Source organism: Dendrobates tinctorius, unplaced genomic scaffold (assembly GCF_039654945.1).
Source record: "Dendrobates tinctorius isolate UK_male_01 unplaced genomic scaffold, ASM3965494v1 ptg000223l, whole genome shotgun sequence".
Taxonomy (NCBI): domain Eukaryota; kingdom Metazoa; phylum Chordata; class Amphibia; order Anura; family Dendrobatidae; genus Dendrobates; species Dendrobates tinctorius.
This window is the reverse complement of record NW_027361890.1, coordinates 17,883,504-17,901,965: the sequence shown is the minus strand read 5'-3', so window position 1 is coordinate 17,901,965 and position 18,462 is coordinate 17,883,504. Positions and strand designations below refer to the sequence as shown.

Sequence of the window (18,462 nt, the reverse complement as noted above, 5' to 3'; positions counted from 1 at the left end):
GGCATTGCCTCGGGGAAGTGGTCTCGTCATCCGAAAGTCTTTCAACAGATCTGTCATCGTTGGGGGCTCCGGATGTAAATCTCATAGCCTCAAGACTAAACAACAAGGTTCCTCAGTTCATTGCCCGATCGCGTGATCCATGCGCCATCGGAGCAGACGCCCTACTTCTGCCATGGCACTGGTTCCAGCTCCCGTACATCTTCCCTCCTCTTCACTTGCTTCCGAGGGTCATCAAAAAGATCAGAGCGGAGGGAATACCAGTGATCCTTGTCGCGCCAGATTGGCTGCGCCGAGCATGCTATGCAGAACTAATACAATTAGTTGCCGACGTCCCCTGGCGACTTCCAGATTGCATGGGTCTACACTCGCAGGGCCCGATTTACCACAACTCCGGGGCCCTGTCTTTGACGGCGTGGCCGTTATTCTGTTTTTACCACAGGCTGGGTTCTCTCACGACATGATTTCCACCATGATTAGTGCTAGGAAGCCTGTGTCTATGTGCATCTATCACCGCACCTGGAAAACCTTTTCATGGTGCAAGGATCATGGTCGATCACCTCTGGTGTTTTTTCCATTCCGGCCATATTGGAATTCCTTCAATCTGGTTTAAAATCAGGCCCCGTGCTTAGCTCGCTCAAGGGCCAAATTTCGGCCTTGTCAGTGCTTTTCCAATGCAAAATTGAGTTTTGGAATTGGCAGCTCTGTCCTGCCGTTCTCCGCTCCTGAATTTTTCATCAGGAAAAGGTAGTTCTCAGGACGTCCCCGTCCTTCCTGCCCAAGGTCGTCTCCTCTTTCCATCTCAACAAGGAGATTGTTTTGCCTTTCCTTTTGTCCGGTGCCAGTCCATCACATTGAGAAGGCCCTCCACACCCTGGATGTGGTTAGGGCGCTGAGACAGTACATCTCGCGAACGGCTCCCTTCCACAAGTCAGATGCCCTGTTCATGCTTCCAGAGGGGCATAGGAAAGGTCTAGCCGTGTCAAAGCAACGCTAGCCAGTTGGATTCCCCTGGCGATTCAGTAGTCCTATGTATCAGGAACGCGCCTGTCCCAGTGGGGATTAAGGCGCACTCTACCTGGTCAGTGGGCGCCTCTTAGGCCATTCGGCACCAGGCCTCAGCAGAACAGGTCTGCAAGGCTGCGACTTGGTCCAGCCTGCATACTTTTTACAAAACATTAACAATTTCATTCTCAGGCCTGCCCGCAAGGCTGCGACTTGATCCAGCCTGCATACCTTTACAAACATTGCCTAATTCATTCTAGGCCTCTGCGGATGCAGCCTGCAATCGGCAGTACCTCACTGTTGACTCAGTGGTACATGGGGTATTAGCAGATGTATGGTCCCCACCCAGGTACTGCTTTAGGACGTCCCACTGTCTCTGTGTCCCCCAATGAGGCGTAGGAGAAATAGGGATTTTTGTGTGCTCACCGTAAAATCCTTTTCTCCGAGCCAATCATTGGGGGACACCGCACCCACCCTGTTTAGCCTATTGGCTCACTGCAGCATTCTTAGGCTTTGACTTAATTATGGTTATTATTCACTGTTTATGCGCCTGCTTTTTTCACCGAACTGGAGAAATCCCAGTCAGCGAGAGGGTGTATACTGCAGGGGAGGAGCGAACTTTTTTCTGGTTTACTTAGTGTCCTCCTAGTGGCCAGTGTCCTCCTAGTGGCCAGCAGCATAACACCCACTGTCTCTGTGTCCCCCAATGATTGGCTCGGAGAAAAGGATTTTCCGGTGAGTACACAAAAATTCCTACTTTTATATAGCGCTAAAAAATTCTGCAGCACTTTACAGTTTGCCCACATTATCATAACTGTCCCCGATGGGGCTCACAATCTAGATTCCCTATCAGTATGTTTTTTGGAGTGTGGGAGGAAACCGGAGAACCCGGAGGAAACTCACGCAAACATGGGGAGAACATATAAACTCCTTGCAGATGATGTCCTTGGTGGGATTTGAACCCAGGACCCCAGCGCTGCAAAGGCTGCAGAGCTATCCACTGAGCCACCGTGCTGCCCAAACATTGGACTATTCTGAAATGGCCTTCTATGAGCTCTGACCTAAATCTTATTGATCATCTTTGGAAAGAGCTGAAACATGCCGTCTGGAAAAGGCAACCTTCAAACACAAGACAACTTCCTTCATGTAATCTCCGGTCCTCCCAAGACCTCCTTCTCTCCTCCACAATTATTTACTCCTCACCCAACCGCCTTCAAGACTTCTCCCGAATATCCCCCATCCTCTGGAAATTTTTGCCCCAACACGTCCGACTATCAACCACATTCAGATCCTTCAGATGGAACATGAAAACTCAACTCTTCAAGAAAGCTTACAGCGTGCAATGACCCCGCTGCTGCCTCCTCACCACCACTGGAGCTACCGCCTCACCAACACTTGAGCTGCTGCAACCCCCCAACCTACTGTCTCCTTCCCCACCATCCTGTAGAGTGTAAGCCTGCAAGGGCAGGGTCCTCTCCCCTCTGTATTAGTCTGTGATTGTTAGTTGGTATACTGTAAGTGATATCTGTAATTTGTATGTACAGCACCATGGAATCAATGGTGCTATATAAATAATAATAATGATTGGAGCAGTTTGCTCTTGAGAAGTGGGCCAAAATGCCTGTCGAGAGGTGCAGAAGCCTCATTGACAGTTACAGGAATTGTTTGATTGCAGTGATTGCCTCAAAAGGTTGTGCAGCAGAATGTTAAGTTAAGGGTACCATCATTTCTGTCCAGGCCTATTTCATGAGTTTTATTTTTTTAAATTCTGTGGAAGCATAGTTGAAAAGCAATGTCTGACTTTCATTTGTTTGTTTTCATAGATTTTTCATTTATTACTTTTGTCAGTTTCAAGTTATTTCTGTGACCATTGTGGGTTTTTCTTTTATTAAACGAGGGGTACCAACAATTTTGACCACATGTGTACATGTCTACTGTTCACAGTAAATGCAGTAGTTGAAAGGGATATACAGATAAATCTGCGGCACTGCTGGTCAAGAAGATATCCAATGGAGATGATGGTGTCGAACAAAGAGCAGTTTTATTAATCTACAAGTTTCGGAGTTGAACATCCTTCATTAGGGGAAAAACCACAATGAAGGCACATATAGAGATGCTGGGGTTTAAATAATCCAAAAACTGTCGCAAAGTGGCATAACCTCATTTGATTGTTTATTGGTTGTATTCAACAAAGTAAGGCAAAAAAAATTTGACGAAAAAGCATTGTCAGGTAATTAAGAAGAAACAAAAAGAATATTATGATGTTATTAGAATGTAATTAATAATATTATCATACTCTACTTTTTGAGCATTCTTTCTATGTTCTATACTTGTTCTATTTATAACACGGACTAAGGTCACTAGTTGGCAATTCCATTTATTAATCTGTTTTGTCATGTAATAACATATACAGTATGTATATCATTTGTGTTTATTTAACGTTAAGCTACCACATTGAAGGGGGTTGGCTATTGGTCCCTACACTGACCTTTAGTGGGTTTTTTGAATGGCCATTTTGTGGCTTTTTTAATTGTTTTACTATGTATGTTGTTTGGTTTGTGTTTTTTCACTAATTAACTTAGTAATTGTAATATCTATACACTGGTACTACCAATAGAAAGAACGGGCTGCTGGTACCTAGACAGAAGATGTGCTTTTTCTGTCAAGAAAGGGTTAAATGAGTAAATAGAGGAAGGTACTCCAAATAGCATAGGACCATTCAGTAGTGATGAAAGTGAAAGTAAACGTCTTGCCTTTCACACATAAACTTAGTCAGGTAAATCTATCATAATAAAAGATAAAAGACCTTAAATAATACAGATAATGAAGTATGATACCCCACAAAGAGTGCTCCATACAGTATAATGGCCACACAAAAAGTGCTCCATACAATATGACCCTAGAAAAATTGTTCCATACAGAATAATTGGTCCACAAAAGGTGTTCCATACAGTAAAATGGGCCCACAAAAAGTGTTCCATACTGTATAATAGGCCCACAAAAAGTCCTTCATACAGTTTAATGGGCCCACATAGTTCTCCATACAGTATAGCAGCCCCACATAGTGCTCCACCCAGAATAATGCGCCCGATATAGTCCTCCATACAGTAGAATAGGCCCCACATTAAAAAAAGTAAATGCTCCCCTCTGGCCGTTGCCCCGCTTCTCTGGTCTATTCATGGTGCCTCTGGCCAAATATACTACGGGAACCCGCCTGGCGTTGTGGGCCAAATATTCTCACATTTCGGGTCAGATTCGGCCTGCTGGCCAGAGTTTGACATATGTGATCTAGAGGAAGACACAAGCTCCACGAAGCAGATGTTAATTAACCCATATTGGGGTGGGGGACGCTCGTTTCATGAATCAGCATACCATCTTCAGAGTCTAATAAGTCATAATCTTTAAAATTATATTTTTAAGAGAACGCATCCAGGCCCTTTTTGAGCCTGTTTAGTGAAATGAAATGCCTTCATGAAATCCTACCTCCATATGATACAGTGTATGGTTAGATCAGGCTTACACTTGGTATAAGAGCTGATTGACGGAGGTTAGAGAAGCTGTACCCACAAAAATCTAGCTGCAGGCCTCTGTTCTTTTTTTTTAAAAAAAGGATTTACTTTGTAGGGTAACCTTTTTAAAGGGGATCTGTTACCACGTTTTTGCCACCTAACATGAGAGCAACATGATGTAGAGACAGAGACCCAGATTTCAGCTGTGTTCCACTTACTTGGCTGCTTAAAGTAGTCTTGAAAAAATCCCTGTTTTATCAAAACTGAAGTAAGTGGCGCAGAATTTGACAGCATAGTAATTAAAGAAAATAAATTGTACTCTTCCACAGGAGGTGACACATTATCTAGTGAAATGGTGCTCACTATCATATGAAGAAAGCACATGGGAGCTTGAGGAAGATGTTGACCAAGGCAAAGTCAGGGAGTTTGAAGCCCTGCAAGTTCTCTCTGACATCAACATAACGGTATGGAAACAGATTTTATTCATTTGCGGAATTAAGACCCATGCCTCACAGAACAGCAAAATATATTTGTTTTTAACACAAAGAGTCTGCTCTGGTACTATGTGGTTTAATGAGGAGAACCTAAGTTGTACATACACATTAGACTAAAGTTGATGAAAATGACAGATGTCAACCAAAGATGCACGTTTTCCAGGTAAAGTGTAAAAAAATATACACAGCTCTGGCAAAAATTAAGAGACCACTGCAAAATTTTTAATTTTGTCTGATTTTTCTATTTATAGGTATATTTTTGAGTAAAATGTAAATTGTTCTTTTATTCTATAAACTACTGACAGCATGTCTCAGAATTTCCAAGCACTAAATTTTGTATTTATTTTCAGAAAATGAGAACTGGTCAAAATAACAAAAAATGCAGTGCTTGCGGACCTCAAATAATGCTAAGAAAACAAGTTCATAATCATTTATAGAAGCAACAATACTGATTTAACTCCGAAAGAGATCAGAAATCAATATTTTGTGGAATAACCATGATTTTTAAACAGCTTTCATGCGTCTTGGCATGCTTTCCAACAGTCTTTCACACTGCTTTTGGGTGACCTTATGCCTCTCCTGGTACAAAAAAATTAAGCCGTTCTTCTTTGTTTGATGGCTTGTGAATATCTATCTTCCTCTTGATTACATTCCAGAGATTTTCAATGGGGTTCAGGTCTGGAGATTGGGCTGGCCATGACAGGAATTTGATGTGGTGGTCCTTCATCCACACATTGATTGACCTAGCTGTGTGGCATGGCGCATTGTCCTTGTCATGGTATAGGACATGGTTAATGTCCTGTTCTCTCAGGGTTAACTTTTGCTGGCCTCCCTTTGGATCTGGGAGGGGTATTTATACTCACTCCAGACTAATATTCCCTGTCAGCTATACTGTTGATCTGGCTGTGTGCCTGACCCCTGGTGTGCTAGTATACTGCATTGCTTGTTTGTTTCCTGTGTATGACCCGGTCTGTCCGCTCACTCTGTTCTCTGTGTCACGTTTTGGTACTACTGTCTTCCCTGGTTCTGACCTCCTGGCCTGGCTATTATTACTCCGTTACAGTTTGTCCCTATTGTACCGTCTATTGCCCGTTCTGGTTTTCTGATCTATTGCTACGTCCTGACTATCCATTCTGTCTAACCCTTTGGTACTGTCGTGATATCTCGTGCTTTGACCCCGGCTTGATCTGGTTTACGTCTCTGTCTATGCCCCTTGGAAACTTGGGTCGTAGCTACCTTTCTAGGAGTTTTCCTTCAGCTCCTAGCTCTCTGAAGCTTAAGCCACAAACCCAGCAGTCACGTGCTTCAGGTCCTGTTAGCCTGGAGCACGCATCTTCACCGCTGCTGCCCCGATCCACAGGTATCTTTGAGCACAGTTTTTGTACTCAGGACACGCGTACTGGCTCAGTGAGCAAGTGCAGTGCGGTGTTCCTGACAGTCCTGCTGGAAAAACCAGTCCGCAGAGTTGGGGAACATTGCCTGAGCAGAAGGAATCAACTGTTTTTCTAGGATAACCTTGTACGCAGCTTGAGTCATACATCCTTCGCAAAGATTAACCTGCCCAATTCCAGCCTTGCTGAAGCATCCCCAGATCATCATCGATCCTCCACCAAATTTCACAGTGGGTGCAAGACACTGTGGCTTGTACGCCTTTCCAGGTCACCGTCTAACCATTAGACGACCAGGTGTTGGGCAAAGCTGAAAATTAGACTCATCAGAGATCCTTACTCCAGTCCTCTATGGTCCAATCCTTATGGTCTTTCGCAAACTTCAACCTGACTCTCCTTTGCTTCTCATTGATGAAAGTCTTTTTCTCTCTCACCCATGACATCACCACGGAGAGAGGGGATCCGCCCATCAGGTACAGGAACCTACAGATAAAAGGGTGGTACCTCTCCTCCGCCCCCAGTTGGGTTCCTGTCCCTGATGGGTGACGTACAGGATTGCTGTACTTGACAAGAAGATGATCCGGGGCCGACCTGTCCGGTTGCTGGCAGCGGGAAGGCCCCTGTTGCGGCGGGTGCGGTTCCGAAGCCACCATCGCTTGGACCGATGGGTCTGTAGGGTGAGCGGGGGGAGGACGGAGCCGCCACTCCGGATAGGAGGCTGGGGCTTGCGGGGACCTGGGGGCAGATGCGTGGGCAGCGCCATGGTACAGAGGTGTACCAAGATGACTGCTGCCCCGCAAATAGGGATGCGATTGCCCTGGCCTATTCCAGCGGGAATACCATCCCGGAAGGGTTGAAAACCCACTCCACAAGAGGAATTGCGACCTCATGAGCTGAGAGATCTGAGGTATCAATAGAACAGATCTGTAAGGCGGCCACCTGGTCATCACCTTCAACCTTTTTCAGACACTATCGATTAGATTTAGCCTCTACGTCTGACTTGACCTTCGGGAGAAGGGTCCTTCCGGCTTTGGTCCCTGACTAAACTATCAGTCTCTGTAATTTTCTCCATGGTGCTGTCATGCGTGAGAGAGAAAAATGTAGTTACTTACCGATAACGGTTTTTTTCAGAGCCCATGACATCACCCGCTTACTCCCTCCCATCACGGTGCGGTGAGCAAGTTTTACTATTCGTAGAGTATTTTCATATAGGCACAGTGTTCTTTGATAATAAGCAATATTAAAATGTTATATATTTCTGTTGTTTAACTAACCTGGAGACCCTCTGATGCTCTCTAACCAACTGGGGGCGGAAGAGAGGTACCGCCCTTTTATCTTTAGGTTCTTGTCCCTGATGGGCGGATCCCCTCTCTCTGTGGTGCTGTCATGGGCTCTGAGAAATACAGTTATCCGTAAGTAAATACGTTTTTCTACCTTTACATGACTTGAACCCTGCGTCTAGGAGCCTGTTACAAACTGTTCTTGCCGTGCACTTCACCCCAGCTGCCATTTTCCATTCCCTTTGTAGGTCACTTGATGTTATCCTGCTGTTGCTGAGTGACATTCGAATAAGATGACGGTCATCCTGGTCAGTGGAGAGTCGTTTTCGCCCTCTGTTGGTCTGTAGCTTTGTTGTCCCCAATGTCTGCTGCTTGACCTTGTTGTAATGGACTGCCGTCTTAGAAGTTTTAAGGATGGAGGCAACATGACGCTGTATCCGTCTGCTAGTAAAGCCAGAATTGAGCCCTTCTTTTTCCTCTCTCAAGACTTTTCTTTTCAATTCCTTTGGCATGGTTAAATGTTATTTCTTTATCGCCTTATTGGGGGACACAGATAACCATGGGTGTATGCTGCTGCTGCTAGGAGGCTGACACTATGCAAAACAATAAAAATTAGCTCCTCCCCGGCAGTATACACCCACCGACAGGCACCAAGCACCTCAGTTTGTGCTTAGTGTCTGTAGGAAGCGGACCGTGATCTCCCCAGATCCGCAGTTCATAATCCATTTTTTCTTTTAGTTTTACGAGGTTCTACAGGGTTCATACCCAGGCCTCGTCTGATGCTGTTGTTGGTAGGAAGGTTCTGCAGGCGGCGGTGGCTCACCGGCCGACCTAAGCCTTTCCGTTACTTTCGCTGTTCCCACCCTTGGGACTGCTTTGGAACGTCCCATGGTTATCTGTGTCCCCCAATAAGGTGATAAAGAAAGATGGATTTTTGGTTCTTACCGTAAAATCTCTTTCTTGGAGCCTTCATTGGGGGACACAGCACCCTCCCTCTTTAAGTTGTACCGTGTTCGGTCTTGGAGTCCCTTGTTGGGTTGGTACATATGTTTAGAGTTTTCTCTTTGCTTCTCCTACTGCTTTTTCACCAACTGAGGTGCTTGGTGCCTGTCGGTGGGTGTATACTGCTGGGGAGGAGCTAATTTTTATTGTTTTGCATAGTGTCAGCCTCCTAGCAGCAGCAGCATACACCCATGGTTATCTGTGTCCCCCAATGAAGGCTCCAAGAAAGAGATTTTACGGTAAGAACCAAAAATCCATCTTTTTTCATTCCTATTACTTTTGGGATATTACTAGCACTTGTTTTACCATCCAGCTTGTCCTATTCCAAGAGGATTGTGAACACCACAGCAGGGTTTTTTTTATACTTTCCTTTGTTAAGATTTGGTTCAGGTGATCACCTAATCAGAAGCGCATTAATTAGAATGATTTGTACTCTAGTTGGAATTCAACTGATAGTGGAATGGAATGGCTGTCAGACATGTAGAGAAGCTGATTTTTATAAAACTGTGCAGTGGTCTCTTAATTTTTGCCAAAGCTGTATTTCTTTTGATAAATAGCAAAAAAGAAAAAATATTCAGCCTACCGTACATCAGTGTCCATATAGTCCATAAGCGGTCTGATGCCAGGAGATGGCCAGTGTGGTTCAACTGGTGCTATAAATCCAAATCCAGAGGAAAAAAGAGGGGGTCTTCAGCACCAAAATTAGTGAAAAAAGATAAAACTCACATTTATTAGGAAGGTTTTAAAATCATATTAATAAGCCACCATGACAGGCAAGGCTACCTTACGCGTTTCAGACAGATATTACAGGTCCTTAGTCAAAAGGCCCTTTTACATTTAGCGATGCACCAGTGATCCGACCAGCGATCGGACCTGGTCAGGATCGCTGGTGCATCGCTAAATGATCGCTAGTGAGCTGTCACACAGGCAGACCTCACAGCGATACAACAGCGATGCAGCAGCGACGCAGCGCACGATACTCACCTTTCACACACAGCGATCCAGGCATCCTCCCGCCCACCTCCACGCGTCGCTCGTCACAGTAGGAAGCCCCAGCATGAAGCTGACAACGAGAAATGGAGCCGGACATTCTTGCGCGATCAGCGATGGACAGCGGGGGAGCCGGTCGGAGGTAAATATCACACATAGCGATATCGCTATAACGTCACAAAATCGGTGACGTTATAGCGATATCGCTGTGTAAAACCCCCTATAGGTATATCTTATCAAAACTAGGAAGCTTAAATAAATAAATACATGAGGAGACTGCAGAGTGAACGCCCAGTTTCAGGTAATTAATTAGCTCCACCTAAGCTCAGACCTAAGCAATTAATGCTGCTAAACAAAACTAACATATAAATAAGAAATATATGTTTGCAGACATAAATGAATACATGCAAAAACAGCAATAAACCATAAATCACAATAGACATAAATAGATGAGTGTTGTAAAAAAAACCACAACTACAAACCCATATTACATTATATATTGCAAATCTGATCTATAATTTAAACCTTTCGGTGCACGAGCATCAAGAAGCAGGTTCCATTTTGCCTCAGCTGATAATAGTGCAGCAAACCAATCACCACCTCACTCCGCTCTGTTAATTCTCTCTATGCCCCACACGGACAACGTAGATAGATCACCTCCATGCACTTCTGAGAAGTGTTTTGATAAACCAGAGCTAGATCTTTTATTGCTATAGTGATCAGTAGTCTCCACAGGGGCAGAAGCAGAAATATGTTCAGCTAATTGTTTCTTTAACTTACGTGATGTACAACCAACATAATATTTGCTGCATGCTTCACAGCTAGGTAAATACACCACATAAGTTTAACAGTTTATAAATGTTTTCATCTTATAAATTTTACCATTATTATCCAAAAACTCTTTACAATTAGCCATATATCTGCACAGAATACATCTGGAGGTACCACACCTAAAGGGCCCGTTACACATAGCGATATCTCTAGCAATATAATAATAATAACGTCACTGGTTTTGTGACGTAGCAGCGATATTGCTAGCGATATCGCTATGTGTGATACTTACTTCCGACCAGCTCCCCCTGCTGATTATCGCTGGTCGCGCGAGAACGTCCTGGACCATTTCTCGTTGGGCGCTTCCTGCTGGGCTTCCCATGGCGCCGACAAGCGACTCGTGGACGCGGGCAGGAGGACGTCAGGATCACCTCGTCTGACAGGTAAGTAACGACCCCCGACCGCTGCTATGTCGCTGGTGAGATCTGCCTGTGTGGCAGCTCACTAGCGACCACTTAGCGATGCACCAGCAATCCATATCGTTGTCGGGATCGCTGGTGCATCGCTAAGTGTAACGGTACCCTAAATGAACCCACTGTGCTGAGCCACATATTACTGTTTCTAGGGGTGATATACAAACTTGGTGATAGCAAATTACCCAAATTTGTGGATTTTCTAGCTACAACGTTCACACCGTTTGACAGAATTTCCTTCAGAATTGGATCCTGTTCCAACATAGATATATATTTAAGAAAAGCCTTTTTTTATGTTAATACAATCCAGACTATATGGGGTAGAAAATGTAAGCTGATTTTTATCATCTAATCCTGGTTCCTTATCCCTCAATAAATCTGATCTTGATTTTTTAGTAGCAATAAATAAAGCCCTCTTAAGAGATTTATTAGAGTACCCTCTCTGTTTCAGTCTATCAAATATAACTCCACATTCTCAATGAAAGGAAATTTCAGTCGAACACAATCTACGTGCCCTCACAAACTCTCCAAATAGGTAAATTACGGATCGTTTTAGCCGTGTGTGAACTAGTAGCATGTAATGTAGAATTACCGCTTGTAGATTTTCTATATAAAGTAGTGGTGATCAAACCTGTCTTATCATCTCCATGTAGAAAAACATCCAAAAAGGGAGCAGAATTTTTATGAAAATCCACCTTGAATTTCAAATTTAGGGGGTTATTATTCAGATATCTTTGAAAATCCACACAAGACATCTGTACATCGTGTTGTGAGTTAGTACGCCAGATAATCACCAAATCGTCTAAGTATCTGACGTACCAACAAATTTTGTCACAGAAAGGGTTAAATGACGAATGAATATAAGTCTCTCTCCACCATGACATATATAAATTCGTCAAAGATGGTGAAAAAGATGATCCCATAGGGCAACCACACACCTGAATATAAAACTGCTTATTAAAACTAAAAAAATTATGTTTAAGCAGAAAGTCTGCAACCTGAAGAATATACTCAGTGTGGGAAGCCTCAAAATCCCATATTGTTCCAAATGGAAATTGAGAGCTCTGATAGCTAAATGGTGGGGAATATGAGAATATAGGGCTTCAACATCACAGGTAACCCAAATCGAATCTTTGGACCAAGACATATTTGACAGTGCTTGTAATAAGTGTTTCGTGTCTTTGATATAACCCACTGTTCTCTTAACAAATGGCTGCAAAATCTTATCCAGCCAGGCAGATAGTCTCTCTGTGCAAGATCCTATGCTAGCCACAATAGGACGAAAAGCAGGAGGAAATACCTCTTTATGCACCTTAGGCAGATCATGAAAGATAGCACACACCGGGTTTTCAGACACAAGGTAATCATTTTTCTGTCAAAAATGCCCAAAGCTTTCCCTTCACCTACTAAACATCTTAATTTCCTATTAATTTCTGATGTAGGATCAGCATCCAATTTTCTGTAAGTATTACAATCTGATAGCATGCTCTGAATTTCTCTCTCATATAAGGTATTATCCAAGATAACCAGAGAGCCCCCTTTATCCGCAGGGCGGATCACAACATTCGGATTACATGATAAATCATTTAAAGCCTTTTTTCAGCTTTTGTTAGATTGTTTATAGCTCCTATGTCAGTAGTTAGAATATCTCTTATTTCTTTCTCCAACACATCCTGAAAGCTGTCCATGATGGGGACCCTTGCTGAAACAGGATACAAGTCTGGATTTGGAGTTTGTATCGATTTTAGTTCCATAGAATTTACAATCTTTCGATTTGTACCCCTGACAAAGCCACCTAGAGTGGCGACACGCGTCGGGTCTCTGGCCCACTTCACTTCTCATGGGTTTTGTATTGTGCTGATTTGTATGTGTGGTTATCATTTGGGGTGGTTATGGAGATTTTCTCTGTCCACTTAGACCATCTCTAGCCCCTAATGATCTGGCTGATCTGGTCCTTGATGTTCCCTATGCCTGATCTTGGGCTGGGGTACCTCTACGCATATATGAGGTCTGTTTAGTGTGCATTTCTATCTTTTTTGTACACCTCATAGTGATCAGCATCTTCTTGGGTTTACATTATCCCTTGTACTGTTTTTTTGTAATTATTGGGTTGGAATTGCATCATTTTTTCATTGTATTTCTATATTATTGGTGTTTCTGACTCATATGCTCTATATTACCTATGTGTGGGCTTATTAATTCTCCTATTGAGAATCCTGTTTACATGGACCTAGGGATATAGGCATCATTCTCAGTGAGGGTGATAGTTGGTAGCAGGTGGGCTGCTCTATTATGAGCATTGTATTATTTGTGTATGTGTCACATCTGTGACCATTTTTAATGTTTTTAAGAATTTTTGCTGTTTGCTGTGTTTAATAAAATTTGTATTATATATGCTATGTCCTATTCAGGGTGATCCCCCTGCTCATGGCCTATTTCTTTCTCTCCTTTTTGTCAAACATATGTACTATTTAGGTCTAGGTCATAGATAGTGGAATAACAGGAAATTCAGACACTGTATCAGCAATAGATGTTGACATAGTAGCAGAATCCGCCACAGATTGATGAAAGTGTTTTTTCACTGCTAACAAGCGGACAAACTTATTGACATCTTTAATAGTTTGTAACATATTGGCACGAACACTAGGTGCAAACTTGATTCCTTTCTCCAACACTTTAATCTGAGTATGAGTACATATATTTGCTGATAGATTAATAACGGAGTAATTAGACACCTCAGACAAAGCTTTGTCTAATATCTGCAGCGATATAACTGTCTCTTGCGGTATCTTTTCTCCCCCTGTGCCTCTTCCCTGCCCTATGCCATCTCCGTTTTTTGACGTTGACGGTACCCCTAAATTGGGCACTCTAGCAGATGGAGGGGTAGGGGGATTAGTATCCACATCGGAGAGATCAGTAGTATCACCAGCTGTCTCCTGATCCGTAACAAACTCCACTGTTTTATTTGGAGATTGACCCTTCTAGGTTTGATTTTTCTTGGAGACTTCCAATTATAAATATTATTTGTTTCATAATCAATACAATCACGTGCAAATTTGCTATGTTTAATACTAATAATCGTCTCTTCTTTATTAATTCTATACAGCAATTTATCATTTTTGGCACTGAATTCAGGGTTCCCAGCAAAATCCTTCAGTGATTTATGATATTCCGTAATGGATTTTTCCAACTCAATGGCCTTATTGGTTTCCGCTTTAATAATAATTTTCATTAGTTGCAATGAACAATCCGTAAAAATATTATTCCATTCAGTCATAAATGACTCTGGAAAAGGATATGTTGGTATTTCTCTATCGCCTTATTGGGGGACACAGAAACCATGGGTGTATGCTGCTGCCACTAGGAGGCTGACACTATGCAAATAAAAAAGTTAGCTCCTCCTCCGCAGTGTACACCCCACCGACAGGAAGTAGGATGCTCAGTTTAGCTTAGTGTCAGTAGGAGGTGGACACGGGTCTTTTACTAGACCCTTATCTACCTCAATGTGCGACGTTTTCTTTCAGGTTCCCGGAGGGATACAGTGTGAACAGTCACTACTGTACTCCCACACAGAGGCTATGAGTACGGCGTGTACTGCCACCCCGTATCCTCATATGTCTGGATGGCAGGACCCCAAAATCCCTAACACAGGCGCGTGTTTAGGTGATCCCACAAGAGAAAGAATACCTGGTCCTGCCTACGTCGCCCACCAGAGCCTGTCGGTCGAGGAGACACGGACGTCCCGCAACATGGATTCTGGACGTCCGATTTTCGTGATTGAGGAGGTACTTTCCCTCTTTTCTCCCCAGTCACTGAAGAGGTGAAGAAAACGGGATAAGAAGGAGAAAGAAGGAAAAAAAAAAAAATAAATAAAATAAAAAAAAAAAAAAAAAAAACCAACCCTTTATTCAAAGAGATAGTAGTTTGGGCGGCTGGCGCAGTTCATACCCTTCCGACTGGTTTCAGGGGCCTCAGCACTGCCTTGCAGATCCTTTGGGGAAGAGAGGGGGTTTAGGCACACAGAGGCTTCCTGTTCTTTGTGCCCCGTACAGCCTGTCTAAGCGGCGTCATGGCACTTTGTTTGCGCCACTTTTAGCACCCTGGCGCCACCTGGCGCCACTGTGGGGACCCGTTTGGCACTATTGTATGTCCTCCGCGGTCTCCCGCTCCGGCGGCCGCCGGCTGTAATCTAGGTCCCGGCTTCATTTTGGGCCTAGTGGAAGCGCTGACTCCGCCCCCCCTTCCTCTCGGCTTCGGGCGGGCCTTTTCCCGCCCGTTTCTCCTCTCGCCTCTTCCTGTGTGGCGTCAGGCTCCGCCCGCTATCCTCAGACTGTGGACGGGAGCCGCCGCCATATTGCTCCTCCGGGCCCCGCGTTTAGCTGAGAGTGGGCTTCCCGGTCTCTGGCCGCCCTCACAGCGCGCACGTTCTGCCCTGCGTATTCTGGCAGACGCCATTTTCCGGCTGTGGTACAGTGGAGCCGCATCCAGCTATGGGACCTGCCTGTCTCTCTCTACAGCCATGAAGTCTCATACAGGACATCTGCTGTAAGTAGCTGCACTGCAGACTGATCCCCCCCCCCCCCTCCTCTGCTCTCCTGTCCCCTAACCTTCTGGCAGCGCTTAGTAAGATTGTTCTCATGTCTAACTCTAGGCCACTTCGTTCTCCTCCTATTCCTCCCAGGAGCCCCCAGTTGACCCGGTCGTACAGTCTCTGGAGCCGTACAGCCACTAACTTGAAGGTTTTTCTGGAGCCGTACGGTCTCTGAAGTAACTGTACTCTAGAGCTGTACAGTCACTGACGTAATAGTACTCAAATTACTGGCATAATTGTAATCTTCTGCCGCGCAGTTTCTAGTGCATCAGTATGTCGGAGATCTGATTTTGTCACACGGTTGTTGTGTTTTTCGGACATTACGGATTGGTGCCCTGATTTTCAGCAGAGCAAGTCTCAGCCATTGCTTCACATAAAGACGTTGGGGTCCTGTCATAGCAACTCCATATCTACGGCTCACAGGCACTCTCCCTTCAATTTTCTGCAGCGCCCTCCGGACGCTGGATTCATACTGCTATAAGCAGAACAGGGTGCTGCTTCTTTCTCTTCACGTCTCCAGTGTTTGGGCCGGACTTCTAGCTGAATAGAAGTCCGTGTTATCCGGTAATTGTCTGCTGTGGCTCAGTGGATAGAGAAGCTGACCACAACTCGCTGTTCCAGAAGTTGGAACCGTGTCGCACAACAGAGAGTAGTGTTTAGTCTCTTTCTGATCCCAGGCCTACTGTTCTACAGTCATAAGAATTGACTGGTCAGAATCTACTTTACTACAGACTTCGTGGCACGGCTTACTACGCGTGACGCCATTATTCTGCCTAATGTCGTCAGGTATCCAGACCTAGACCGCAACACAGAAGCCGTTATTCTGCCTAATGTCGTCAGGTACCCAGTCCTATACCGCAATACAGAAGCCATTATTCTGCCTAATGCCGTCAGGTACCCAGACCTAGACTGAATCACAGAAGCCGTTATTCTGCCTAATGCCGTCAGGTACCCAGACCTAGACCGCATCACAGAAGCCGTTATTCTGCCTAATGCCGCCAGGTTTTCAGACCTAGACCGCAGCCAGAAGCAGTTATTCGGCCTAATGCCATCAGGTATTCCGGCCTAAACCGCAACACATAAGCCGTTATTCTGCATAATGTCGTCAGGTATCTAGGCCTAGACTGCCCCGGCAGCTAGGCTATATCCGCTATCCAGGCTTCAGACGCGGCGGGCGTGAGTAAGCAGGAGCCGAGATCCCGCGGCGGCATCACCTACCAGGTACAGTAGTTCAAACGGTTGTATTACTGTGGAGACGCGTCTGGGGTTGACTGCTTCAGTGGTACTGGTGTTCTGTACCGTATTCAGGTGAGTCAGACACTCTCGCCTTCAGGTTCTTCGTGTTCTATTGCAGCAGTACTCTATCCCTTATTGAGCACTTGAATAGTCCTCTATCAGACATGTTTAGTCAATACACGCCGTCTCTCTGGTAACTCAAACGTACCCGAGGCCATCAACTATACCGATCCGGCTATACTGTCCCGTTTTCTGGTGAGTCAGAAGCGTCCTCTCTCACGTTCCTCACGGTCTTTTGCAGCCTTTACCTAAGCTCCCGTCTAAAAGCCACTTGAGGTGAGGTGCCGGCATTTATTGCTCATAGCAGGCTACAGCCGCGGTTACAAGTCGCTTTCAGGTGAGTCAAAGACACCTCTCGGCTACATAGTTCATTGTCAATAACATCTGTGGTTTAACAGTTGAACGTAACCACTACCATGTCCAAACAGAACGGATCTCTGTCCCACAGTGCGGATCTTGGTAGCAACATATCTGGATACTCCACCTTCAGGTGGGTCAGACTCTCTCGGGTCAGGTACTGATGGTCGCGGTTTTACTGCGGCATGTTCTGTACCCTAAGTGTGAGTTGCACCACAGGAGTTTTTGCCAGAAGCTATCTTTACTGCCGGTGTAGTCCGCCTATCTTTAATGTTTGGCAAATAGTAGTTTATAAGTTCTAGCCTGCTTTAGGGGACTTCGAGCAACAAAACTACCATACGCTCCTTATCTGTCGAAACTTACCTATTCTTTCTTACAGACGCCGAGTAAAGCCTTCAGCAGCTCAGACATGGGTCTTCTGACCGTGACCGGGAAACAGTATCCCACCTCACAGGAGTGGGATCTAAATCTGCGCAAGCATCGACCGGGGTAAAAAAGCTGTTCCAGTCCTGGATCCAAGAATGAGTCTGGTGATAACGCGTTTCTTCCTTCGGCTAGTATTGTATCTTTTCACTGTTATCCTCAGGCGTGTTTTGTCTTAGACTTAGGCTAGCAGGTCTACACACCGTAATCCCCTCCCTGCTCCAGAGGGTCCAGGATGGTTTTGGTCGTTTACATCGTCATACAAATTGACCTGCCTTTCGTCAGCCTAGTTGTCTTCTGGTGTCTATTTGATCTACCTAGAGCCAACTTTTCTTACAGTTATCATACTCCATGTTTTGCTTGAACTTTCCTTACTCGACTAATCACTTTTCTAAGTCCAACTACACTATTTTTGTCCATATCCACACTCATCCTGGGGTGCTGGATTTATCTCCCTTTGCATCTCAGTCATCCAGTAGTCTCCGTTCTACCTCCTTAGTGGAGCAATCAGTTGTCTCTTTATAGCCATCCTGAGCCTACATCGCGGCGATGAGATCCAGATTATCCCCTGGTTCTATTCAGTACGTTTTCAGTGTTTGGCTCTTTCGCAGGTTCTCAGTGGCCTGTTCTCAGGCCTCGTCATTTTCTCACAGAACGGCCTTCAGCCGTTTCCAAGCAAGAGGGCGCCTTAGTATATCTCTACTTCTGCGACTACGAACCCTACGGTTCCAAGTCTCCCACTACTACGGTCCTTCCTGTCCCAGAAGTGCATCCCTCAGAGATTCCACGGCAAATTCACACAGTAGTTGGCAAGGTCAACCTTGAAACCATCCGCCGCTTTATAGTGTCCTGTCTTAGTCTCCACTCGTGTTGCAAAGTTCTATAG

At 44.8% G+C, this 18,462-nt stretch overlaps 1 protein-coding gene across 7 annotated transcripts in view; it reads left to right on the top strand.

Annotated features, from left to right (window-relative positions):
* Positions 1 to 18,462, top strand: part of CHD6 (chromodomain helicase DNA binding protein 6) — a 275,948-nt gene that overhangs the window by 132,546 nt on the left and 124,940 nt on the right. For 6 of the 7 annotated variants that reach the window (XM_073555368.1, XM_073555372.1, XM_073555370.1 and 3 more), the window contains one exon: positions 4,841 to 4,975. The exons of the other annotated variant lie outside the window; for it this stretch is intronic. In XM_073555368.1, the coding sequence (XP_073411469.1) occupies positions 4,841 to 4,975 (135 nt within the window). The remainder of the gene's footprint in view (positions 1 to 4,840; positions 4,976 to 18,462) is intronic. 7 annotated transcript variants of the gene reach the window in all.